Below are 27,702 nucleotides of genomic sequence, written 5' to 3' on the forward strand. Positions count from 1 at the left end.
GTTTGCAACCTATCAAATTGGTAAATAAAAAAATTTTTTCTGATCATTTCTCTGTGGGTATCATTTTGTTCTATGTATGTTTTTATTGCATTCAGAAAAAGAGTATTTCAACAACCTCAAACTTTTAATCAATTTTTAAAAACGTTCATAGCATGAAATTTATTTTTCTAAGTTAAAATAAAATAAAATTGGGGCGCCTGGGTGGCTCAGTGGATTAAGCCGCTGCCTTCGGCTCGGGTCATGATCTCAGGGTCCTGGGATCGAGCCCCACATCGGGCTCTCTGCTCCGCGCGGAGCCTGCTTCCTCCTCTCTCTCTGCCTGCCTCTCTGCCTACTTGTGATCTCTCTGTCAAATAAATAAATAAAATCTTAAAAAAAAAAATTAATTTTACCTTGTGATAGCTCTTGGTAGTATAATGGTAATAGCTGAGTACCCCAGGCTTAGGATTCATTGATGCATTTAGAGAGTATAAACAACTTGTTTTCAGTTATGAAGGTTAATGAACATTTGTTGAATAGTATGTAAGACAATTCCTATTTTCTCCTCATTCCATACTTAGCATGGGGCCTGGCCAAAAGTAAATGATCCACAAACATTAGCTAAGATCATTTTTATTACAGCCTGAACCCTTCCTGTGTTTGGGCTTGGGCACATCTGTATTAGGATGCTATTTGCTAAATCCATTTTTGTTTCAAGCTCTGGAAAAATGCTATTAGGCCACTTTCTTTCAGAGACAACTTTCAGTTAAGCTTTCTTTTTTTTTTTTTTTTTTTTTCAGTTAAGCTTTCTTACCTCCAGTTGTTGCTGACCTGATCATGCTGATTGTGCAGTCGGTGACCTTTCTTACGCATTCACTTGTTATCGAACCCTGTACTGGACATTGAGGGGCTTCAGGGATTTCAACACTATCCTAAAGACTAGATTCTAGTGAGTCCTGAATTTTGCTAAAAACAGCAAATTAATGTGAAAAGAAACTGAATTTGGCAGATGGAGAAAATGCAAACTGGATAGAATGGTTTTCACATTACCCACTTTTGAAGACCAAGTGGTAGAAGATGACAAAAATACCACAGATCCTTCACTGTACAATTACTTCTCAAAACAGTAGAAAATCCCTTCATTATAACTTAGCCAAGTCTAGTGAATGAGGTAGAGTACTTCACTTGGTCATGGGCTTCTTAGTTCATAGTTGAAAGTTTGCATTCATTTATCCAGTAATTCTGGAAAATCTCAGTCCTGCCTGATCTCCTTGAAATTGTGCCTTGTCCACATTCTCTCTGTCATATCATCCTAGTGCATTTTATGTCTCTTGCATATACTCTGTCTCCTATGTGTCTGCATTAATCCTAATTCTTTATTTGGATCTATCTTCCCGTTCTCCAATTCTCTCTTAGGCAATATTATTCTGTTACTTAATTTATCTCTTCCAAATAACTAATTTTATTTCTTCAGTTGTGTTTATTCTGTTTCTTAATGCATTTAGTATTGTGTTTCTAGAGGTTCAATTTATTTTTCCCTTCAGATTTGCTTGGTCTTTTTTATGGCCTCTTGTTTTTTGCTCAAGAGAAGAGACACTCTGTATCAAGAAGGAGATATACTCAGTTCTTTTATTTCTGTAAAAATATTAAATATGTTACTTTATATTTTATGTTTGATAATTCCAATATCCATTGTCTCTTCAGGTCACACTTCACTGTATGTTGTTTCTGCAGTTCTCTCTCATGATACCTCATTACCCTGTCTGCTTTTTTATTTTTGGCTGTGAGTCCATATTCTTTGAAGCCTTATCTGTGAAAATTTCTTGAGGTTGAGATAAAGTTGGGTTTCTCCAAACCCTGGTCTATAGGGCCTTCACTGAAATTTGGTCATCCTTTGAGGATTTCTGGAAGTCAGACTGCTGGCTTTACTTTTTCATTTTCAATAGCTTTTTGAGGTGTGATTTACATGCCAGAAAATTTATCTGTTTAAGTTTAATTTAATGGTCAAACCTTTATAGGACTGTTGATGGGCTGAGTAAAATCTAAAATATGACAGACTGAAGGAAAAAGTTGATATCCTTATTGTGGGAGGAAGGGGAGGGACTGGAATTATTCTGATGAAAACTGATGAGAAAAGCAACATGATACAGGTATTTGTGAAACAAATAATTGTTCATGAAAAATGTTAAAGGAAAACCTAAATAGAATTAATGGAAGAAGACTGGCAATTTTATTTTGTTAATTACTATTTATTATTCATAGCTTTGTGGATGCCAATCTCTTCTGGAAGCTATCCTTGATCTCCCTCAATCTGGCTTAGATATCCCAGAGTTCACTGTATTTTTTTCACTGGGAGTCATTATCACAATGTGTTCTAATTACTTGGTTATGTTTCTGAGTCTTTCTCTCAAGAGCAGGGGTCAGCAAACTGTTGTTGACCAAATATGACCCACTGCCTGTTTGTGTAAATAAAGTTTTATTGGAACACAGCAACATCCATTCATTTATGCATTATGTATAACTATTTATGCTGTAATGGCAGAGTTGAGTAGTTGCAACAGAGACTAGATGGTCTGGAAAGCCTAAAATACGAACTTTTTGATTTTTTACTGAAAGGGTTTGTTCTGTAGAGGGTACAAACTTCTGGTATATAATCTATCAGGGCAGAACAATGTTTCCTGTTTGTTATTATATCTTTTGTACTTACCATGGTGCTTATTACCTAGAAGGAGCTAAATAAATACAGACGAAGGAATGGATTGAATGAAAACGGTTTCAGATGTTTCTATTCTGGGGTTATGTGGAATTTATAATGAATTAAATCTAGACAGATAAATAAAAAGGAGTATGCAGGCAAAATCCAATTTTAAAGAACTTATAATGTAATACTGTTACGCTGAAAAAATTAATAAAAAGGGAAAAAAAAAAAAAGGCAAATGGGTGGGCGCCTGGGTGGCTCAGTGGGTTAAGCCGCTGCCTTCAGCTCAGGTCATGATCTCAGATCCTGGGATTGAGTCCCGCATCGGGCTCTCTGCTTGGCGGAGAGCCTGCTTCCCTTCCTCTCTCTCTGCCTGCCTCTCTTGTGATTTCTCTCTGTCAAATAAATAAATAAAATCATTAAAAAAAAAAAAGGCAAATGGGTATAGTGAAAACAATCAGGCAGACCTGGGTTCCCTGCCTGACCCTGCCTCTCCAAAGTCTTCTGGTTTGGGTTCCCCCACCCACCCAAAATTTAATTTGTAAGTAATCACCGTACCCAACATGGGGCTCAAACTCACAAACACTAGATCAAGAGTCACATATTCCACTGACCGAGCCAGCCAGGTGCCCCTGCAACAGCCATGTGGTTTTGACCAAACCATTTCACCTCAACACTGCCAGCTTCCTTTTCTCAAGGTGAGGCTCATGATCTGTGCTTTCACAGAGTGCTCTCAGGATTCAGGGAGAGGCTGGGTACGTAGCCTCTGGCACGTGACTAACGCTTATTAGATGCTGGTTCCTACCCTCCTTGTTTCCTGTTTCTTCTGTGCCACAGTTATGTTTTCGTCTTTGCTGATGGGCTAAAAACAGTCCTTTGGTGATATGGGTTTAATGACCACAAATAAGCCAACATCACTCCTGTTTGCGGTCACCCTTGCCCAGATGAAAGTCAGTCATTGACTCAAATGTAGTACCTGTTACTGAAGACTGGAAGCTGAATTTTCATCCTGCCCCCAAGGGCCATCAGCTTTTCAGTGTTCCCTTACTTCACAACTTAAGCATCCTAACCGTACACACAGAATCAATCAGAGTGGAGAATTGCCCTGCAATTTATTTTATTTATTTTTTTAAAGATTTTATTTATTTATTTGACAGAGAGAGAGATCACAAGTAGGCAGAGAGACAAGCAGAGAGGGGGAAGCAGGCTCCCAGCTGAGCAGAGAGCCCGATGTGGGGCTCGATCCAAGGACCCTGAGATCATGACCTGAGCCGAAGGCAGAGGCTTAACCCACTGTGCCACCCAGGCGCCCCCTTGCCCTGCAATTTAAAACCATGACTTAAGTTCTAGAGAAAGGATGGGCTGGACCAGGGTATCTCTGGGCATCGGTGAGTTCTGCCTGGTGCAGTGTAAGCAGAATAAAGCTCTTCAGTCTCAGCAGGGCTCTTTCCACAGTCCCAGTCTGCGTGGTAGCCCCGGGACTTTGGACAGCTCACTTACATGCCATTTCTTTTAAAACAGGGATACTTTCTCTTAAATGGCAGGGACTTTGGGAGGATTAGATAAGATAATGTAGAGTCCAATGAATGGAATTTTTAAAATGGCATAGAAACTTAAGTTTCTGCAGTAGCACAGACTTTTCCCTCCCTCTGTATCCTTTCTCTGCCTAAAGAATGGGTTGGCCATCCAGAGTCTCATCCCTAAAGACTCTGCCTGTAGCGGGAAAGAGCATGTCATTGTGGGGGGGGGGGGTCCCCCTGCCTTCTGTCACCTAGTAATTGTGTGACCTTGGCAGGATACCTAACCCTGCATCTCTCTTGGTCAAATGTGGATTAAAAATACAACATCGCAGGGTCCTTGTAAAGGATCACAGGGAATAATACACGCCAAGTTCCTGACCCAGACGAAACCCTCACTAAATGGTTGCTACTGTTATTTTTATTCTCAAGACTTACATATTTGGAAAGAGGTATCTTTCAATGTATGTGTTTCCGCAACATTTTCTTCCCACCGTGTTCTTGGAGGTCTCCATCAATTCTTTGTTGAGGCGGTTCCTGCCCCCAATCTAGAAGCTCCGGAGGGCCTTGTTCCAGTTCCCAGCCTTAAGGCTACTGGCACCATGGAGAGGCTGGCAAGAACATTAGCATTTCCCCTGACATTTAGTGACTGAGTTTTCTCTTCCTTTGTAATAGGCAGAAGTATGAAAATCACTGAGCACCTGTACATAGAGTCTTCATTAGCTAACAGGTCACCTTCCTTCTACCACGATTAGGCATATGACTTGTTAGACTGTTTCTGAAGCATCTGCCTGACAAATCCCTTTAGAGTCACGCTTTGAACATAACTCAGGGCATATCCCTCCTTGATAGCAAAAATAATCCACTCTACAGCCTAGAGCAACATGACATTTTCTACTAGATATCAATATTTTCCCATCTGACATTTAGTAGATCCTAGGCAGCCAAAAAAATACCAGCTGCTTCTAAGGTTATGATTCACCATTATTGTTCTTATCCTTATGTATTGTTAAGATCTGCCAAAGTGATATTAAGATTGTTCGGATGAGTACTCCTTTTTCTCATATTAGTTCAGCATCTTTTTCTGAAAACTTTTTGTTCATGAATACCCAGGGAAATAGTCAGGCAAAGGAAAAACCTGGGCACAGAACTGGAAGAACTTCTCCAGAACATTCCAAACACAGGAAGAGAGGCCTGTCTCCAACCAAACACAGTTCTTCCATCATGGCAAACTGCAATGGAGTTGATTTTTACACCTGTGTTCAGTCCTAAATAGCTAGCTTTTTTGTATTTCTCTCTGTTATGGAGGGGAGAGATGAGACCTGCAGAAGCTCTTCTAAGACTGAAGAGTAAATGTGAGTCATCTTTAAATTTACAAAAGTTTTTTTTTTAAATCTTTCTTAATATTTTCCACCTCAAATGTATCTACTGGGCCTTCCAGGGGTTAACAGACTCCAGGCTAGAAACCCCTAGACAGCCTACATCATTTTCAGTGTGGCCTGCAAATAGGACAATGCTCACTACCTCATTACAGAAGTGAAAAATAAGACTAATTTACAATCTCAGAGAGTTCTCTCCAATATTACTTGCAGGTAAGTCATGATTTCTATCCCCTTATCTTTCAAGACATGTCTAAGAAAAGGGGATTCTTCTTGTGTAGAGCCAGGTAAAAATTCATTCGGTCTGATGTTTCATCCAAAATATTTCTCTAGGAAATTGAGTTACCTCTTGTAACTTTGTTTCTGGAGGGCACACAAGCTTGAGGACAGACATCCAAAGTATGAAGGCAGAAGTAGGCCTTGTCATAGGAGCAGTCTTTCTGGATTGGTGTGCAATCTGGATATTTATCTCTAACGGTAATTGGAACCCTTTGACATAAAACTTGACATGTAGTTATTATTTATCAGTGATAATTATGACTAACATTTATTGAACCCTTACTATTTGTCAGGCCCTTTTCTGAGTGCTTTGTGTTTTTTCTCACATACTCCTCACAGCAATCCTGGGAGTTGGGCACTACTATTATTCCATTTTATAGATGGAGAAATTCGCCTCCACCTGCAGAGATAATAGGTGGCAGAACAAAGGTTCACCCCTGTGCTGCCTGATTCCAGAGCAGAGAGCCCATCCTCTCAGCCACCCGCCCACCCTCTACATGAGAGCGACCTTCCTATCTTACTGTACGGTTATCTTGGACAGGGATCTCTGCACCATACTGTGTTTTCTACACGATAGGGTTCTGGCACCTACTTCTGATTTCTCTGACTACAGACTGGGGAAGTCTTACTGAGAAGAACAGCCTCATTTCTGGTCTGGAACCGTTATCTGTTTGTCAGGTCCTGCTGAGAGACTCTCAGGCATCCCACACTGCTGCTGTTTATTCTGCACCGTCCTCAGACGGTTATGTTCTTTTTCTTTTGACTTATTACCCAATAATGTGATTACTCAGGCTTTGCTCTGGTGCCAAGCCCTGGTCGGGAGCTTGCTGAGGAAGGCTGACTGACAGCTCCGGCCCGCGTCACGTGGGAGCTCCATGATGGCCGCGCTGTGTGGCGTGCTCGGTCTTATCAGCAATGTGAGCTCTTGGCGCTGCGTTCGTGACCCTCTCTTCACCCAGTTCTGCCCTTCCCGGGCCTTTGTTCTCCGGTCAGCTGTGCCTGTGATCTCCAGGTTGTGGTGATCCGAGAGCAGATGGCGCCTTCCTCACTTTCCCAGGAAGAGGAACTTCCTGCCCCAGGTTTGGGCTGAAGAGGCAATTCTGTATTGAAATCTGTGGGGTGTCATCATTAACTATTCCGTGTCACCACACAAGAAGTGGAGGTGATGGTGCACAATTCATTCAGTCATGCCGCATTTGTTAAGCACCTATTTATGTTCTAGGCGCTGTCCTGAGCACTGGAGTTGCCATGACAACTGAGAAAGACTGGCTCCTGCTTTCATAGTTTCCCATTTTTTAACAAACCAGACACATGATGAGGCAATTGCCATATCATTTGATAAAGACTGTGATAAGGCAGTAACTCTTTCCAGAGCATACGGAAGAGAAACCTACTCTAGCCCTGAAGGACTGGGCAGATAACTGGGGGAAGAAGCTTCTGAGACCTGAAGGGTGACTAGAAGACGTTCGTCAGGTGAAGGGGTTGGTATTTGGACGGAAGGAAGGGAAAGGGTGTCCCAGGAAGAAGGCATAGCAAATTCAAAGGCCTGTAGGCAGGGTGACTATGCAGAGGCTGGGCAAGCACAATGAGCTCAGGAAAGCTGAAGCAGAGTTTGAAATAGGCTGTCACAAGACATGAAGTTGGAGAGGTGAGCCGGGTTGGGGACCCGAAGGGTGGCTATCATTGACTCTGTGTATCATGTAGGAACCACTTGCTTTTCGCAGACTGAGCTACTGTAGCTTGGGTATCGAGTGGCAGGGCATAGGACTGAGTCCCATTTGTTGAGTCCCGCTGTGTCCTGGGGCTGATGGACGATCCTGGAGACCTTTGGTTCTGACCCCTCGTCCATGCCATCCAGGACCCCCAATCCAGCCAACTGCTTCCCTGCCCGGGTGGAATCTCTCTATGGCTCCAAAGACATGTCGGAGTCTTCCTCCGACTGCTACCAGCAGTGCTCTCTACTCTAAAACCTGGTGCCTTTACTCAAAATCCCTCCTGCCATCTCCACCGCTGCTGTGCCCACAGCCAGGCCCGATGTGGCCGCTGTTGTTGGGGGTGGACCCCATGGCTCCCCAGACACTAGGAACTGAGCTGGGACTTTCACACTCCCAGCAACTCCGACCAGTAGATGGGTTATCTCCGTTTGTGCAGCTGGGGAAACTGAGGGCTCAGAGCCAACAAATTATTTGTTGCAAGCCACAAAGCTATAAATAGCAAGACAGAATTTGGGTGTGGTCTGACTCCAAAGTCCTTGCAACCACAAGCCGTGACTCCTTCCCTGTCCCTATTATCGTTTTTCTTCAGATCCTTTAAGTCTGCTCTTTGAGTTGTCTTATTGATCCTGTTCTCGAAGATGAGTCCCTTGAAAATTGGGTCAGAGGCTTCTGATGGACCTCTCCAAGAGTCGCCCCTTCAATCAGCAGCATGTCCTAGCAGGCTCCATCCCCGAGATTTAGGACTACCTCCCATCCCCCTCACTTTGATAAGGAACTTATAACAATCATTTCTGATGTCGGTTAGTACTTTACAATTCCTCCCAGGGGACCTGGTGATGCTTTACGTAAACAGAATCTGGGGCAGCCCTCAGCATATTGCCTATGTGCCTTTAGCTGGTGAGGCTCCTTCTTTAGGACACCCCACCCCAGACTCTCAGTGCATGTTGTTTCTGATTTACTTTTATTTTTGTCACTTTCTTTCACTACCATTTTAATGTTCAATTTTGACACTAAATAAAATAGGTTTTTCTGCCCCTGTGCTCCCTCCTGCCTCTCCTCTCAAACACCAGTAAAGCCCAGCAACAAATCTTCTGAATCCTAGCTGCGGAGACGGATGCATTTGCTAGTGAGAGCTCCGGCTCCAGATAAGGCTACTAATGAATCAATCACCGGGCTTTTATTAAGTGTCTCTTTGCTAAAAGCATAGCTGTTCCCACAGCCAGATGGCCCTGGCTCTGCCCTCCTGGAGGCAATCTGGACCCTGTCACTAATTACTCTTCTTCCCGGCAGCAAGTAGAAGAAGCAATTTTCAAATTGTTTTTATTGATCACAGGGCATTTTCTCCAGAATATGACTCAGTATTAAAAAAGAGGATATAGTTATCTTCAGTTAACATAGTCAAAAAAATTTTATGAAAGAATGACAGTCTACATAGTGGTTTGGAGGACAAAGTCTGGAGTCAACAGATCTGGGCAGGAATCCTCCGCTCTATCCTTCACTAGCTATGTGGAGTAGAGCAAGTCCCTTAAACTCGTTGAACCTCAGTTTCTCCCTCTGTATCATGGGAATAATATGAGTTTATAGAGCTAATACAAGGATTATGTTAGGAGGAATTAAATAAATGAAGTAAAGATTTCAGTCCAGGAGATAATGTTTTTATCATTAGTTATTATTATCAAGAAAACCATCCACCTGTCTGTCTTCAGGCTAGCTGGATATATTTTCATCTGTTTCTCGAATTTTCTTCTCCCCATTAAAGTTCCCATTTTTCTTCAAAGGTCGGGTAATAGTCTTACTTTCATGAATACACTTAACTCTCACCTTTTGTAATTATGTGATTAAATCAAGGCTTGAAGAGCTTGGAGATGACTTTTTGCTTTCATTTAGGTTTCTTCAATAAGAGGACTGTGTTTTTGTTGCAGAATGATGAGGTGGAGTTTGTCCGAACTGGCTATGGGAAGGATATGGTAAGAGTTCTCCGTATTCAGCGAGATGGAAAATACCACAGCATCAAGGAAGTGGCAACTTCAGTGCAACTTACTCTGAGCTCCAAAAAAGATTACGTGCATGGAGATAATTCAGACATCATCCCCACGGACACCATCAAGAACACAGTTCATGTTTTGGCAAAGTTTAAAGGGGTAGGTGTCATTCTTCGTAGATGCTACCTATCTTGATTGGAATTCACCGTACTATAACTTAAGGGTATCACTTGCCTAACTGCAGATTTCCCTTATTTTTAACCCTATTTTTACATTTAAGCCACTAATTTTTCCTTTCTTTTTTAAAGATTTTATTTATTTATTTATTAGACACACAGAGAGAGATCACGGGTAGGTAGAGAGGCAGGCAGAGAGAGGGGGAAGCAGTCCCCCTGCTGAGCAGAGGGCCTGATGCGGGGCTCCATCCCAGGACCCTGAGATCATGACCTGAGCCAAAGGCAGAGGCTTAACCCACTGAGCCACCCAGGTGCCCCTCTTTTTTTTTTTTTTTTATTTCTATTCTAAAATTCTCAGCCTTACAGAAAACCATTTTTTTTTTCTCCTCTTAATCTCACATCTTCTCTTTTTTGGTTCTCAACTTACTACAGCTTTTAGGAAAAGAATCTTATCTGACAAATTTACATGTTCTTTCTTAATTAGGATTATCAGCAAATCAAGGCCCAGGAGGATTTCGGAACAGAATTTTACACATTTTGTCATACATTTCTTTGATTCCTCTTGCCTATTTTTTTTCTTTTAGAATGGTATACATTTATAGCAGAAAGTACCATTTATCTTTCTGGTGTTACTATAGGAGAAAATCTTGAGTATATGATGTATTTTGAAATATATTTGCCCAACTTTTAATGCCTTCCTCATTTTCCCAACTCCATGACCACTTAGTATCTGCATATCACGGTAAGCATACTCTTCCAAAGGGTCTTGGAGCTAGTGGAATCTGCTATTTTGGCCCTTCACCTTCCACTTTCTTTAAGTGTGAGTGAAGCTGTGTTGGACTACCAGCAGATTTCTGGGGAACTCAAGATAATTTTTCTATTTGCTAAGCAGTCTAAAAGACAAGAAATGTAGACTGGAAAACTGCTTTTTCTCATACTTTTGCATGAAATCCACACTCAGCATGCATGAAATGAGCAGACTAATTGAAATATAATTTCCACAAGGCCTTCCTCCCTGCTGAACCTTTCTCTTGCTACTCAGAGTGCCCCAAAAAGCATAAACATGGCTATGGACAAAGGCATTGCTCTTCTGAAAAAATAAATTGAAAATAGGCTTTCGTCCTGAGCTATAGAGGAGGGTCAGGTAATACAGATTCTTATATTTCCCGTACTGGGTAAGAGATGCAGAAAAGTGAAGGAATGGACCTGGATATTAAAAACAATTAAAATTTATTCTTTATAGGTAGAATGACCATATATATAATCTCTTATCCAAACCAAGATACTTTTTTTCTTTTGATTTTTTTTCAGTTGAGGTATAATTGGCATACTTTATATTTGTTTCAAGTGTACCAAATAATCATTTGATATTTGTATATATGATGAAATAAATGTTTATTTCTTGAGATGAAAACTTTTTTTTTGTCCTTGCAACAATGTATTTCCATTTATTATAATATGTCTCACTTCTCTCTATATTTTGAAATCCAAACGTACAACATATTATCATATATATGTTATTTATTTATTTATTTATTTATTTTTTATATTTATTTTTATTTGTTTATTTACAGCATAACAGTGTTCATTGTTTTGGCATCACACCCAGTGCTCCATGCAGTACGTGCCCTCCCTATTACCCACCACCTGGTTCCTCAACCTCCCACTCCCCCCCACCCCCCTGCCGCCCCTTCATAACCCTCTGGTTGTTTTTCAGAGTCCATAGTCTCTCATGGTTCATCTCCCCTTCCAGTTTCCCTCAACTCCCTCTCCTCTCCATCTCCCCATGTCCTCCATGTTATTTGTTATGCTCCACAAATAAGTGAGACCATATGATACTTGACTCTCTCTGCTTGACTTATTTCGCTCAGCATAATTTCTTCCAGTCCCGTCCATGTTGCTACAAAAGTTGGGTATTCGTCCTTTCTGATGGAGGCATAATACTCCATTGTGTATATGGACCACATCTTCCTTATCCATTCATCCATTGAAGGGCATCTTGGTTCTTTCCACAGTTTGGCGACCGTAGCCATTGCTGCAATAAACATTGGGGTACACATGGCCCTTCTTTTCACTACATCTGTATCTTTGGGGTAAATACCCAGCAGTGCAATTGCAGGGTCATAGGGAAGCTCTATTTTTAATTTCTTCAGGAATCTCCACACTGTTCTCCAAAGTGGCTGCACTAACTTGCATTCCCACCAACAGTGTAAGAGGGTTCCCCTTTCTCCACATCCTCTCCAACACACGTTGTTTCCTGTCTTGCTAATTTTGGCCATTCTAACTGGTGTCAGGTGGTATCTCAATGTTGTTTTAATTTGAATCTCCCTGATGGCTAGTGATGATGAACATTTTTTCATGTGTCTGATAGCCATTTGTATGTCTTCATTGGAGAAGTGTCTGTTCATATCTTCTGCCCATTTTTTGATATGATTATCTGTTTTGTGTGTGTTGAGTTTGAGAAGTTCTTTATAGATCCTGGATATCAACCTTTTGTCTGTACTGTCATTTGCAAATATCTTCTCCCATTCCGTGGGTTGCCTCTTTGTTTTGTTGACTGTTTCCTTTGCTGTGCAGAAGCTTTTGATCTTGATGAAGTCCCAAAAGTTCATTTTTGCTTTTGTTTCCTTGGCCTTTGGAGACATATCTTGAAAGAAGTTGCTGTGGCTGATATCGAAGAGGTTACTGCCTATGTTCTCCTCTAGGATTCTGATAGATTCCTGTCTCACGTTGAGGTCTTTTATCCATTTCGAGTTTATCTTTGTGTACGGTGTAAGAGAATGGTCGAGTTTCATTCTTCTACATATCGCTGTCCAGTTTTCCCAGCACCATTTATTGAAGAGACTGTCTTTTTTCCATTGAATATTTTTTCCTGTTTTGTCGAAGATTATTTGACCATAGAGTTGAGGGTCCATATCTGGGCTCTCCACTCTGTTCCACTGGTCTATGTGTCTGTTTTTATGCCAGTACCACGCTGTCTTGGTGATCACAGCTTTGTAGTAAAGCTTGAAATCGGGTAACGTGATGCTGCCAGTTTTGTTTTTGTTTTTCAACATTTCCTTAGCAATTCGGGGTCTCTTCTGGCTCCATACAAATTTTAGGATTATTTGCTCCAGCTCTTTGAAAAATATCGGTGGAATTTTGATCGGAATGGCATTAAAAGTATAGATTGCTCTAGGCAGTATAGACATTTTAACAATGTTTATTCTTCCAATCCAAGAGCATGGAACAGTCTTCCATCTTTTTGTGTCTTCTTCAATTTCTTTCATGAGTGTTCTGTAGTTCCTCAAGTACAGGTCCTTTACTTCTTTGGTTAGGTTTATGCCCAGGTATCTTATGGTTCTTGGTGCTATAGTAAATGGAATCGATTCTCTAATTTCCCTTTCTGTATTTTCATTGTTGGTGTATAAGAAAGCCACTGATTTCTGTACATTGACTTTGTATCCTGCCACGTTACTGAATTGCTGTATGAGTTCTAGAAGTTTGGGGGTGGAGTCTTTGGGGTTTTCCATATAAAGAATCATGTCAAGATGAAAACTTTTAAGATTTATTCTCTAAGCTACTTTCAGCTAGGCAATACAGTATTATTACCTGTATTTGCTGTGTGATACATTACATCCCCATGACTTATTTATAACTGGAAGACTGTACCTTTTGACTTTCTTCACCCATTTTGCTCTTCCCCACTCCCCTGGCAAATATTAATCTGTTACCTATATCTATAAGCTTGATTTGTTTCTGTTTGCTTTTGTTTTGTTTTGTTTAGATTTCACATATAAATGAGAACATACAGTATTTGCTTGTTTCCTGACTTATTTCAATTAGCATAATGCCATCAGTTTTATCTATGATCTATGTTTTCACAAATGCAAAGATTTCATTCTTTTTTAATAGCTGAATAATATTCCATTATATATATATAAAATATATATACACCATATATAAATAGATACCATATAATTATGGTATAAATAATAAATATAAATAAATATATGTGCGTGTGTGTGTATATATATACATATTTACATATACCACATTTTTTTTTATCCATTTATCCATTGTTGGATGTGTAAATTGTTTCTATATTTTGGCTATTGTAAATAATGCTGCAATGAACATATATCTTTTTGAGTTAGTATTTTTGTTTTCTAAACTAGGACACTTCTGAGAATGAAATAAGATGCTAAATAATTATTCTGGGACAAGAGGCATTAAACAGAACTATCCTGGGGAAACCTATACAAATAGTCCACCTTAGGCAGAGCCATAAATCATCTGTACACTGTGCTAAGACCATAACACATTGTCTAGAGACTATCCTGAAGAATTTGTGTGAAAATAGGCAGCCCTTTATAGGGCAGAGAGCTAGGGATGGTCCATAAGAGACTTGTTTGCAAAGCAAGGAAGCAGAAATGGCCCTACATTAACGTTTTTCCTTGGGAAACTTGGGAGCCCATTGGCCAAAGTCATAGAGGCACGAGAGCGTTTTGGAGTATATTGTGGTACTGTAGTTGGCGTGACTGATGATTCATCTCACTGTAAGGAGAATCTAAATGTTAAGTTTCATTTTGCTCATCCATTGATTGAAACATTTCTTTCTGCAAAGCAGGTTTCTTTTAAAAACAGGATAGTCTCGGGGCGCCTGGGTGGCTCAGTGGGTTAAGCCGCTGCCTTAGGCTCAGGTCATGATCTCGGGGTCCTGGGATCGAGTCCCGCGTCGGGCTCTCTGCTCGGCGGGGAGCCTGCTTCCCTCTCTCTCTCTCTGCCTGCCTCTGTATCTACTTGTGCTCTCTCTCTGTCAAATAAATAAATAAAATCTTAAAACAAAACAAAACAAAAAAACAACAGGATAGTCTCACCAGTTAATGGTGATCTATTAAATACACTTAGGAGACCTTGTGAAAAATTGGGATAAGGACCAATTCACTTCTCCAGATTCTTTCAAAATCTCTATTTCTCTGATTCTAAAAAACATTTGAACAGGAAAGAGAACTCCATGGGTATTTAAGAATTATTTTTAAATGGGGCAGTGTTTCTGATCACTAGCATTTTGTTTCCTTTTACAGATCAAAAGCATAGAAACTTTTGCAATGAACATCTGTGAGCATTTCCTTTCTTCTTTTCACCATGTCATCCGAGCTCAAGTCTATGTGGAAGAAGTCCCTTGGAAGCGTATTGAAAAGGTTACCTCAGTTATTTGTGCACTCAGCTTAATTAAAGAAATTGGCTTTATGATATATGCTGAAATTTTACCAGAAACATTTTTTTTTTCTAATTTTCAGAATGGAGTTAAGCATGTCCATGCATTTATTCACACTCCCACTGGAACGCACTTCTGCGAGATTGAACAGATGAGGGGTGGTGAGAAAATATTTTTGATGTTTTGATTCTGCAGTAACAATTTCAGTATTTTTTTCTTCTAAACAATTCTGTTTATTAGCATCGAGGAAAACTGTAGAGAATTTTGAAGGCATTTAAATCTGAGATGGGAATGAGCATCGTGACTCTGGAATACATTGAAAAACTATCTACTTTTTATCTTAGTATAAAAATGAAATAATACACTTTGCAGCAAACCTAGGGATTGAATAAGGTAGATCATTTTTATCATCTGATTCTGAGATGAGGGAAAAAAAAAAAAGGTCCCGACTGACAAAACCCCAAATCTCTGAATTTTCTGACTAGTAGTTTTTGTACCATATCATGCTATAATTATAATAATCTTAATAGGAAATAGCTAGTAAATTGTAATCGAGTTTCCCTGGTATTTTATTTTCATAATAATAAAACCACTGATGTTATTATGACTACTATTAGAATGAACCTCATTTAAATAGCAATGATAATTATATAATTCTTTCTATTTACTAAGAAATTTAAAACTTAACTGTGGAACATAATTACAATATGGACTTTATTGGTACTGATGATTGAACTTAGCAAATATCGAAATTCCCAAATCTTGTCTTCTTGGTTGAGATAGAGTTCAATAACTGGCTATGAGTTAGATTAGAGGACCTCTAAGAACCATGGAGCCAGATGTGGTAGATAGGTCTCTATCCCAATAAAAAAATTAATTTTCATGATCATCATAAATTGAGAGTGTGGACTCTGAACTTCTTCCCTTTCTTCTCTCCCATTTCTCTTTTCTCCTTTCCTTCTCTTCCTTCCTTTTTCTGTACCTCCTTCTCTTTTTCCTCTAACTCTCTTCAGTAAGAATTGGAGGTAGCACTCATAAATGTCAGAAATATTATAAAGTTAATAAAATATAAATCCCTTCTGAATTCTATTGGATAATGCCTTCCCTTAGAAAGTTCTAGTGTATTAGCTGTTGTTTAATAATTTCCGCTATCTGTATTAAACTCCAGGCACAGCCAGGGCCTTCTCAGTGTTTAGTTAACAATTATGTAATTATTGTCCTATAAAGAAGACTGTATAACTAGTTGTTAAATTAAGTTGAAATGATAATGATTTTTTAATACCCCAAATGCATAGCCATGTGATATATTGACTTGCTGATTGAGTTATTAGTTGAAATGTAACCTACCTTTCTCCTTCCTTCCTTCTTTCCTTTCATATGTGACTTTGGGAGAGAAAGAGAAAGAAATGTTTCCCGGTTCTCCAAGCCAGTGTTTTCCTACCTAAACTACAATGAATAGCCTCATAAAATTATAAACTCTAAACTGGCATTGTCCAACAGAAATATGATGCAAGCCACACGTGTAATTTTAAAATTTTCTAGTATTCACAAAAAGAAATTAATTTTAATAATAAGAAATCAATTTTAGGGGCACCTGGGTGGCTCAGTGGGTTAAGCCTCTGCCTTCAGCTCAGGTCATGATCTCAGGGCCCTGGGATCGAGTCCCACATTGGGCTCTCTGCTCAGCGGGGAGCCTGCTTCCTCCTCTCTCTCTGCCTGTCTCTCTGCTTACTCGTAATCTCTCTCTGTCAAATAAATAAATAAATAAATCTTTAAGAAAAAAAAGAAATCAATTTTAATAATACATTTTATTTAATCCAATATATGTCCCTTAAATATGTAAAAATATCAACTAGTAACAAATTATTTCACCTTCTTTTTAAAAAGTTAAGTCTTTGAAATCCTGTGTGTATTTTTATATTTACAGGACGTCTCAGTTCACACTTCCTATATTCCAAGTGATTTTGAGGACTTTTATGTATACCAAGGCTATAAATTCAGAGGTGAATAAGACATTCCATGGCCCTAGTGAGTCTGCAGTAGATGAATGGTAGGAGATAGACTTATAAAAAGGTTTATTGCATTATTAGGGGTTAAAAACCACAATGAAGGAATCAAAGTTATGCAAGGGAGGCAAAATGGTGCAAAAACCTGACTCTTCCCAGTGTAGTCTGGAAAGCTTGATAGGATAGGAAGAAATATTCCAATTGACTTTTGAAAAATGATTCAGGATCTGCTGGGCATAGAAGGGGAAAGAAAATTACAGGTGGAAGAAACAGAATGTACATGGGCAGGACCTACGAAAGAGTGGAAGAGGGAAACTAAAATATTTTGAACATCTGCCTTATGCTGAGCACCATCCTGGACAAGTAATTTTAGTTTTAAAAGGCAAAGCATTTGAGGAATCATAGGAAGTTTAAAGGGGCTAGTTCTTAGAATGTAAGGAGCTGAGATGGAAATGAAGAGATTCGTTTAGGTTGGATTTGGAAGCCCCTCGTGTACCAAGTTAGCCAGATTGGTCTAACTTGGCGTTAGTTTTGCATGGTGATAAAACCATCTATGTTAGCCCCAGACTACAGTATATTTGAATTCATCGTCCACTACTTAATAGCTTTGTGACTCTGAGAAAGTTCCTTATACCACCTCAGTGGTTTTCACTTGTGAGATGATGATAACAGTGTTCACCTCAATGGCCCGGGAAATTAAAGGAGATAAATATTAATAAAGCATTTTAGCGCAGTACCTGGCACGTAGGAAGCACTCTTTAAATGGAAGTTACTATTATTATTTAGGATGGCAATAGAGACCCAAAAAATGTGTGTGTGTGTGTGTGTGTGTGTGTGTGTGTGTGTGTCCCCCATTCGGTAATTCTGACCACGGTTACTGTGCATTGGCTGGAGAAACAGGTGGTAGTGAGAAAGTTGGGACCTTGCTGCAGAGATGGAGAAATGATGGACTCGGATGGCGGGCAGTAAGAAGTAGAGATGGAGAGGGCATTATGTGAGGCATTTCTGAAGAGTGCCGAGTGGGTGTGAGGGGTTGGATGGGGTTAGCAGGTACGGAGAAGGAGGAGTTAATGTTGCCCTAAAGTCAGGGGCTTGCAGGAACTGACTGAGGAGAACACATATGATTAAGAGGTGTTCAGGGGGAAGCTGGTGACTTGGGGAACAAGGGATAGAGATAGATTTGGAGACCATCAACAGACTGATGGTGGGTGAAGCTGTGGGCAAGAAGGAGCCATTTCAGGAAAACATGTGAAATGAGAGTAGGAAAGTGAGAGGACGAGGGGAAATTCCCCAGTTCATGAGCTGGGCAGTCTGAAAAGTCAGACAGCAGGAAGGTCAGAGAGAGAGAGAGAAGGAAGATTGGAGAGAGTGGTGTCATGGAAGCAAAAGAAAAATACATTTCAAGGAATCAGAGACTGTATTAGGATTACAGGAACATAACACACATGTTCATACATAGTAGCTCCATACAAGAAGCTTGCTGCTTTTTGTAAAAGTCCTGTTCAGCGCACATGTGTGCGTGCATGTGGTGGGGTGATGCTCTGCTCCGGGAAGTTATTTAGGAACCCAGGTTGATGCAACCTTACTTTTTCTATTCTTACTTTTTGGAGTCACCTTGAGAGTAGATCCCCTTACCAGACAACCAGGTGAAGAAAAGAGCTTGGAGGAGCAAAAGGAGGCAAAACCCCTCAAGCATAACACCGTGCCTGAGACTAGCACACGGCACTTCTGCGGGAGAGAACCCAATCACACAGCCACACCCAGCTGCACTGGTGGCTGGGAAATGTGGTCTCGCCAGGTACCCTGGAGGAGAAGGAAATGGATTTAGGTAACAGCAAGCAGCGTTTGCCATGGGAAAGTTCAGACATTTGGATTGAAAGAAGGCTGAAGAATAATTGTGCAGTTTGGCAAATGGGTCACTGGTGACTTCCACAAGAATGTTCCAGCAGGGCCTGGAGGTGTTAGTGGAATGGCCAAGGATAGGGCTCTGCTGATCATAAGAAAAAAAAACAAAAAAACAAGCTGTTCTTTACACCCTTGTTCTTTAGAGGAATTACCAGGAGCTATCATCAGCCTGAATTCTAGTTACCTGGTTGCTGCAGAATGGAAAAACTAGTCACCATAATAAGGCCAAAGCTTTTTCTTTCTGCGGAAAGCCACAAAGCTTCACGGTACCGCAGTCACGGTGGTGTTCCCAGAAACCGCAGCTTGACTCATGTAGAGTGCAGCGTCCCTCTGAATATCATACAGGGCTGGCAGGGATCAGGGTGGGGGGAGAGGGATCTGTTGCCTCACATGCATGCAGTATGTGTGTGGACACGTATATGAGCACGGCTGTTTTCCAGTGTTGTGTACCTAAAAATGACATTTGTACTCTGTCCCTCTTTGGAGAGTAAGGATCTATGACTTCAGGTAGCAAAGGTTAATTCTTAATTTGCTTGTGATCCAAGAGCTAAAACTGCACATATGGTGAGGTAAGTCAATGAACAAAAATTGTCCTAAGAAATGCCCTTGTGTAGGCCTAACTGAAGAAAATAATCAGTATGTACCCCACCCCGCTCACCGCCATTCACGTGGCAAAGACTGTTGTTCCAAACATGTAAGGAAGACTTTTGGTGAGGGGTTAGCTAGTTGGTGAGAACTGTGCCCCCTCAAACACACGCACTCAATCACATATCCAGCCATGCAACTCCCCACGGGGACTCCTCCCGGCAGGATATGTAACTAATGGACTGGATTCTTTCTTGCCAATTGAACACACATTTATAGAAAGCCGACTGAATCTCAAGCACCATTTTAGGCCCTCAGAATTGCTGTAAAACCCCCATTACACTCTTTTCCTTTCGGATCCTTGAAAGCTACATCGCTAAGTATATTTTTACCTATCACAGAGTCTATTAGTTCCAAGGGAGAGTCTGGAAGAGAGAGGGAAATTTGTTCACCCAAAGGGAGGACCACCGTTATGTTTGTGACTTGCCGAACTCTGAAAGAAGAACTAGGCTTTGCAAGTTGTTGGTTTAGGCATTCTAAGGAACCTGGATCTTCCAAACTCTTCCTCTCATGTGTTTCCCTGAAGGACAAGCATAGCCAAGTCTTGAAGTCGCTGAGATGGTTGAGTCACTAATTTGGACTAAATTGGCCTCCAGACCTCTCCAGTATTTGAATTATAACTCACAATTCTTAAAAAGTCAAATTCCTCCCAATCTGACACTAAGTTAAAAATTCAGCTAAATCATAGCTAAGTAGAGGAATGGCAGATGGGGGAGACAAGTCCACTAAGAGATATTGTCTTCCGGTAGTTAAAAAAAAAAATCTATTGACATGGAGATCAGTGGGGCCTTGGAGGTGGTCTTAAGGAAGGAGGGTGATAAAAGTGAAGTCCTGGAGGGAAGTTATTTCAGAGGCTGGGCAGGCAGAAGAAGTGAGAGGGAGGAAGTGGGAGACCCAGGACGGAGACTGCCCATTGCCAAAAGAGCTATGTATGTCTTTTTTGATGTCAAGACAGAAACACTCTTCAGTTTCTCCAAAAGAGATTTTGGTACACTCAAGTCTTTTAAAATCATCTTGATCACAGCCTCCTCGTACACAAGTCCAGTTAACTTCCTTCCACCTGGCTGGCACCATCTTTCCCCATACAGAGTTGCACAGAGGTACCTTGCATTTTCCCTACATGAGTGAAATGGGCTCTCAAAGACAAATGATATTTAATCTTCACTTTTTCTAGCACTTTACAAGTTTGAGGTTTTTCTACTAGAATGATTTAATATAGTTTTAAAATATCCTCCTTTTAGCTATTTGTGTCCTTTTTGGAGGTGTTAAACATGGAAGCAATTATCCTCTTCACAGCAGGATTTTTTTTCTTGGCTCAATAAAGCTTTGTGCTTTGTGACACCTGATGCGTAGGTAAGGAATTGGGCTTATTTTCTATTAATTTGCAGTGAGTTTCTTTCCCTTAGAGAGCTAAAGGGTAGGATGTATGCTTCTCTGAGAGATAAACCACAATCTGTTAAGTGTGTAGGAGGACACTAAAAGCTAGCAAAGATTATGTTCTAGCAAAGGAAAATGTGAAAAATCTTCTTTTGCATTACTCTATAACCATGGCAAATAAAAAGAAAAAGAAAAAAAGCTGATTAAGTGGTTTCATGACAAGTAACCTAGAAAAGGACAGTCCTTTTGGTTGAATTAATTCTGTTAGTCTAAATTGGAATTGTTTTTAGCTTGTGTGAGGCACATTTTAGTTGATGGGTCCATGAATTTGAAAGGCTCAGGTTCGTACCAGTGTTCAGAAAGCTGGGGCACTGCCAACAGAGGAGATAAAATAAGCTCTTTCATTTCATCCAGAGTGTCTAATGTGTGCCAAGGAAGAAAAAGTTTTCACATTAAAAGAGAATAGGGTTTTTTGTTGTTGTTGTTGTTCTTCACAGAATGATGAGCACACCGGAGTAGATGACTCGTGTTCTGCCAAAACTGTGGCAATGGTTAATTGTCTTTGGGAACATAAAACATTTTATTCTATGTGAAACTGAGGCCAGAACACATTAGAAAACTCAACTTCTTTCTTCATTTTCAGATTATAGCAAGAAAATAGATCATTTAAAAATTGCCTAGCAGAACTGACACTCCCCAGAGATCAATAAATCTCATTCTAGGGCTGGAGGTGGTAGAGATGGCATGTCTGAAGTACTTTTCAGAAGCCAATGAGCCTTTGAGAGACATGGGAAACATTCACAGGTAGTTAAAGTTGATAAGAAAAAGTCAATTATCGCAACATCATGATAACTTTTAGAAAGCATTTTCTATGGGGCAGCTATTCTACTAAGTCCTTTGCAGACACTATCTGAGACATCTATCAATTACAGGAAATAGGTATGATGATCATCTCTATTTCAAGATGAGAAACTCAAGGTAGAGAGAGATTAAGTAATTTTCTGAGGGGAATAGTGCTCATAAATAGGGAAGGAGAGGCACAGAGAGCACTTAGATTTGAATTCAGGAAATCCTGAGTCCCAAGGCTGTGGCCTCAACCACTATGCAACACTGCATCTGGGAATCCTTTTCGGATTAAGACCATTGGAGGAGCTAAAGTCTTATTGGCTTATGTTGGTGATAAAGACCATCTGTATAGGAAGAGATGAAATAGGTAAAATTTGCCTTTGGTTCTCATTAGCTTTCTCTTTATCCCCCCTCAAGAATTCCCACTGCTTGTTCTAATCTCATTCCTTATTGCAAACCTACATTTCATTTCTGTAGGATTTTTTTTTTCCCAGAAGGGATAACTGTTGGAAGTAGGTTATATTAGGTTATAAAGGCTTACGAATTCACTCCTTTATGGGGTCTTTGTATTTTAGTATGAAATTTTTAAGGAATAAAAAGTTTTCCAGACACATAGGGGCCATTTCTAAAGGTGATGTTTTAGTTTCCTATTCAGATAAATGGTGATGGTATTTTTCAGGTTGGGGACCCTGAGGCTCTCAAAGAACACTGTGGAAGGGAAGGTGACAGCCTTTTTGTCTCCTAGAAAGGTCTCTTATTGTAAAGAAATGGGGAGAGAGAGACTGACGTTGTGGGGATGGGGAAGGATCCAAAAAGGAGGAAATAATGAAGTGTTGAGTTCAAATTCCACCCCTGGCAGTTTCTAGCCATGTGACTATGGGTAAATGACTGAAAGTCTCCTGTATAAAAGTGCTTAATAGAATTGTTAGGATGAAGTAAGAGAGACTGAAAAAGGCAGCAACTAACCTTATGCCGATAGTTCAGATGATCTCAGCTATTGGTGATGTCCTCCCTGTCCCCTACCATGCTGTCTCTTACAGTTGGGTGATCAGAAAGGGAAATGGTGAAGATTGATGGAGGAGAACTGTCTAGAAAAAAAGAGTCTAAACTGTGAAATACTTATTCTTTGATGTGCATCAATCTTGTTGCCTGCATTCACTCATTCATTCAATAGATACTTATTGCTTCTGCAATCCTCTTGGATTTTAAACTTAGACTCACATGGATTAGCTCTACACAGCATTTAGAAATACGAATTTTGCAGAATCATGTCTTCATACATCTAAAATCTGTTACATCAGCCAACTTAGGGCATGAAGACATTGCTAGTGGCCTCCTCTTGATCCTTCTTCAGATGTAGTTTCCAAAGAGAACTTCAGAATGTTAAACAAATATCATTTCAGTTTTGCCTCATTATCCTGAAACACTCCAACCAGAAGGCCTTATTTAATCAACTGATCTACCACTAGCCACTAGCCATTGTTATCTTTGGTAGATGTACACATGTGGCTGGAAAAATATCAAAATGTAGTCATTATTTATCTACTTCTAAACTCTGCAGCTCCTGAGCTGACCACAGCAATTTAAACCATATAGAAGATATAAACTCTTGGGTTATTAAGAGCTGCCCTATATTTTAATTGAGGATCGAATTATATTCTTGTCCTTCAACTAAAACCATGTACAATATAGTGATGCCTGATGCCTGTGGCCCTTGAGTTATACACTAAACAAACCAAGAAAGATATTAATCAGGCCTAACTTCATGACTGAAAAGAGATGACCTTAGTCATCCTGTCATGGCACAGTGTTACTTGGGGTTTGTACCCAAGTGCGCCCTGAACATCCAGCCTCTCCAGCCTGCACAAATAAGTCTATTTTTATCTAAGTGATGTTAATTCCTGAATTTTCCTGCCCTTGTAGTTCTCTCATCACAAAACTGTTGAATCTCTCCAGTCAAACTCTCCTACCTCCTGACAGTGGGGAGGTCTGCCTCACAGGTGTTTAGGGAGAAGTTTGCACCCATTGGGAACCACTATTGCTTCACAGGACCTGCTCAGCATTGGTTGTGCTTGTTTGGGAAGCAGCATTCTTTGGGAAGAATTTTGAAGTGTGTCTTCCAGTGCCGTGTTCTGTTCAGGCTTCACCAAACTGCAGAGCTACACTGTGTTCCACATAGAAAAAGAGAGAATCTTCCCTTCACTTACTCTGTTGTCCACCTGTCCCAGGTCCTGAGTTAGAACTGCCTGGCCCACAAGTAAATATCTTCTTCAGATTATAGCTATTACTCCTTCACTTTCCGCCTTCACCTCCTGTTGTCGGGAACTGCAGGAGAGCTATATCATCCCCTCCATTTTTGCCAACTCTGCCCTCTCTCGCCCAGGTCCCCATGAACCAACTTTGTCCCTTCTCCTTCGGCCCAACGCAAAAGTTATGGGTACTTACTTAGGCAGCTCTGTGCCCCATGGGTCCTGCCTCATCATCCCAGTTTCTATTTAGGTCGAGCCAGGTCCACACAGTGCCACCCATTCAGGAAGTTGTCTGGTTTCAGTGCGCTCATGACCATAAGAGAACTGAGGGTCTGATGATAATTGGAGCCATCAGCCAGTGTAGATGATCAACATGAGGACTAACTCTCCCCCATCCCATAAAGGCAGTCAAGGTAGCAAACCGCAGAACTGCTCTGGAGGATCTTACAAATCGGCATGATTATCTGTTGAGTAAAGGAGAGCTCAAAAAATGGAAAGTATTTGGCCTAGAAGTCACCTGTACATGGACCTGAGAAGAAGGTATTCATTTCTGTGGGTTTCAACACAACAAGGTTTAGTCCCTCACCTTCAGTTCTCCTAGGGCTGGAGAAAGGCAGGGAGTCATGGAATCCAGACAGAGAGAAAGGCACACCATCCTCATCCCTGGGACTTCAGAGGACACAGAGAGACAGAAAACATGGGCAGTGAGGCAGTTCTTTGTTCAAACTGTGCACCATGTTTTAATGACCAGGATCCTTAGAGCCAGATATCAGTAAGAAGACACTCTTTTGTTTATGACCTCATCCCCTTATGTTTTTACTTAAAACAGGACCTCCAGTCATTCATTCTGGAATCAAAGACCTCAAGGTCTTGAAAACAACCCAGTCTGGATTTGAAGGATTCATCAAGGACCAGTTCACCACCCTCCCTGAGGTGAAGGACCGGTGTTTTGCCACCCAAGTGTACTGTAAATGGCGCTATCACCAATATAGAGACACGGATTTTGATGCTACCTGGTATGAGCATATGCTACGGTCTGGCACTGGCTCTTCCCTCTTCCCAGGGGCTCTAAGGTCATAGACTCTTCATCTGAAAGGGAAACTTAGAGATCATCCAATCCAACCTTCCCACTGTTTAGAGTCCCTTCTGTTGGATAACAGAAAGACCATGCTCTTGATTTGAATTAGTAAATCTGCATTGAAATCCTAGGTGCTATTAGCTAAAATGACCTTGAATGGAACACCTAATATCCCTGATCCTCTGTTTTTCAGTTGATTACATCAGTAGTTCTCAAACATTATTGTGTATCAGAATCACCTGAAGGGCTTGTTAGAATGCAGATTACTGGACCCACCTCCAGAGGTTCTGATTCTGTAGGTCTGGGATAGGGCCTGTGACCTTGCATTTCTAGGAAGCGCCCAGCTGATGCTGATGCTGCTGACCCAGGAACCACACTTCAAGAATAACTGTATCAAGCTAGGATAATGATATTTGGTTTTACTCGCTCATAGTAGATGCAGGGAGGGCTACATGAGGATGACAAACTCACCCCAGTTTGCCAAGGACTTTTCTGATTTTGTTACTGAAAAGTCCCATGTCCCAGGAAACCCCTTGGTCACAGGCAAACTGGGACAGTTGGTCACTGTAGGCTAACTCAAAATGAGATAATATTCACAGAAGCAATTTATAAGTGATAAATGCCTTAACAATGTAAAGGTGTGATTATTATTATAATATCCTTGACAAGCAGTAATTAGGCCTCTGGACTCTGAATTTGCTTTGACCAGGCATTCCTCTGCTGAATTTCTAATTGTTAGAAATGTGACTTTCTGATAGGCTGGGATCTGCCCCCTGGTAACTTCCTCCCACTGGCATAGTTTTGCTCTACTCCTTTTATTTTTATTTTTTTTAAAGATTTTATTTATTTATTTGGCAGAGAGGGATCACAAGTTGGCAGAGAGGCAGGCAGAGAGAGAGAGAGAGAAGCAGGCTCCCCGCCGAGCAGAGAGCCCGATGCGGGACTCGATCCCAGGACCCTGAGATCATGACCTGAGCCGAAGGCAGCGGTTTAACCCACTGAGCCACCCAGGCACCCTCTACTCCTTTTATTATGTGATGGATTTGAAAAGGCTTACAGAGAACCTCACCTCAATCTTCTTTTTCTTTTTTATTTTAAGTGTTCTCCATTGGCAGCAGGCTGATTTATGTTGGAAAGAGCACAAAATTGAACGTGGCAGAATCAGGGTCTTAGTTGGGTCTCCCACTAAGGAAAGAGACTTAGTGTGGATCATTTAATTTTAAGATTGCTCATGTTTAAATTGGGAATAATAATAATACCTGTCTCAGGAATATTGAGAGCATTCAATGAATTAATTATGTAAAATCCTTAACACCAAGCCTGGCACAGAATAAAACCCCGAAAAAACAATAATGCAAAGAACTGGCCAAGCTAAGCAGTAAGAGTGTAGCGTACTTGGAAGTCCTTTTCATAGGTTCTTCAAATGGGAGGAAGATTTACTCTGTAATGCCCAGTGGACCCTAGTTCCAGATGATGAAGATTGCCTAGTGACAATACCTTTGTCGAGTGGTGTGTGTGTGTGTGTGTGTGTGTGTGTGTGCATGCGCCCGTGTGTGTAGGAAAATTGGAAGTGAGATGTTGTTTTTTTTTTTTTTTTTTTTTTTTTTTTTTTTTTTTAAAGATTTTATTTATTTATTTGACAGAGAGAGAGAGATCACAAGTAGGCAGAGAGGCAGACAGAGAGAGAGGAGGAAGCAGGCTCCCTGCGGAGCAGAGAGCCCGATGCGGGGCTCGATCCCAGGACCCTGAGACCACGACCTGAGCCGAAGGCAGCGGCTTAATCCACTGAGCCACCCAGGCGCCCCGGAAGTGAGATGTTTTCAGGAGTAAGGCATTACAGGATATTAATCTTTTCTAAAATCAGCAATAAAATTGTTTTCTGGGGGAACAGAAGGTCTATCATTTCCCAACTTTATAGTGCGTTCCTAAAAGACCACCTTATGAGTCCTCAGGTCTCTCTTCTGTGTTTTAGGGATACTGTTCGGGACATTGTCCTGGAGAAATTTGCTGGACCCTATGACAAAGGCGAGTATTCCCCCTCTGTCCAGAAGACCCTCTATGACATCCAGGTGCACTCTTTGAGCCGGGTTCCTGAGGTATGTTTTTTCACTTGCCATCCTGAAGACTAAGAGAATGTGCTGTGTCTCCTGTCAGCTCTGACAGAGAGTTGAGAGTTAAAATAAGACAGTGGAAGACACATGAAAAATGACATCTGTTGTTGTTCAAAAGCTTGTTATAGCAAGTGAGAAGAGAGCAAAAAATGGAAAAATCTGTCCAACCTGAAAACATGGGCCACTGTTACAGTTCTTTAGGTTTGTTGAAAATTCTGTGGGTCTTTCCAACCTGCCTCAACTTAAGCCTCATATCAGGACACTCAATGCCCTGAAGGAGGAATAATTAGGCCAAGGGTCTGTGTTTCCAGGTAGACAGGGAATGAAGGATAGATGCAGACAGATTCCATCCATCCATCTGATGTTATTAGATGGTTATTATATCTCTGTCAACACGTGAAGAATACAAAGATAAATTAGACAGGGTGCCTACCCTCAAAGAGGTCATCACTGAGTAAAAGAAAAAAAATAAGTAAACTAATGACGCAGTAGAGGATAGAGCATAATGGAAGTACAGGGAAAGGAGTCTAACTCAGGTATGAGACATAGGGCCAGCCAGG

The 27,702-nt window shown here is 40.8% G+C and overlaps 1 protein-coding gene across 1 annotated transcript in view; it reads left to right on the forward strand.

The window, feature by feature from the left end:
• The window catches only part of LOC123954983 (uricase), a 32,789-nt gene that overhangs the window by 610 nt on the left and 4,477 nt on the right, over positions 1 to 27,702 (forward strand). The window contains exons 2-6 of the mRNA XM_046026493.1: positions 9,490 to 9,708; positions 14,792 to 14,908; positions 15,008 to 15,086; positions 24,783 to 24,969; positions 27,004 to 27,127. Coding sequence (XP_045882449.1) covers positions 9,490 to 9,708; positions 14,792 to 14,908; positions 15,008 to 15,086; positions 24,783 to 24,969; positions 27,004 to 27,127 — 726 coding nt within the window. The remainder of the gene's footprint in view (positions 1 to 9,489; positions 9,709 to 14,791; positions 14,909 to 15,007; positions 15,087 to 24,782; positions 24,970 to 27,003; positions 27,128 to 27,702) is intronic.

The sequence above is a fragment of the Meles meles genome, chromosome 1 (assembly GCF_922984935.1).
Source record: "Meles meles chromosome 1, mMelMel3.1 paternal haplotype, whole genome shotgun sequence".
Lineage (NCBI taxonomy): Eukaryota > Metazoa > Chordata > Mammalia > Carnivora > Mustelidae > Meles > Meles meles.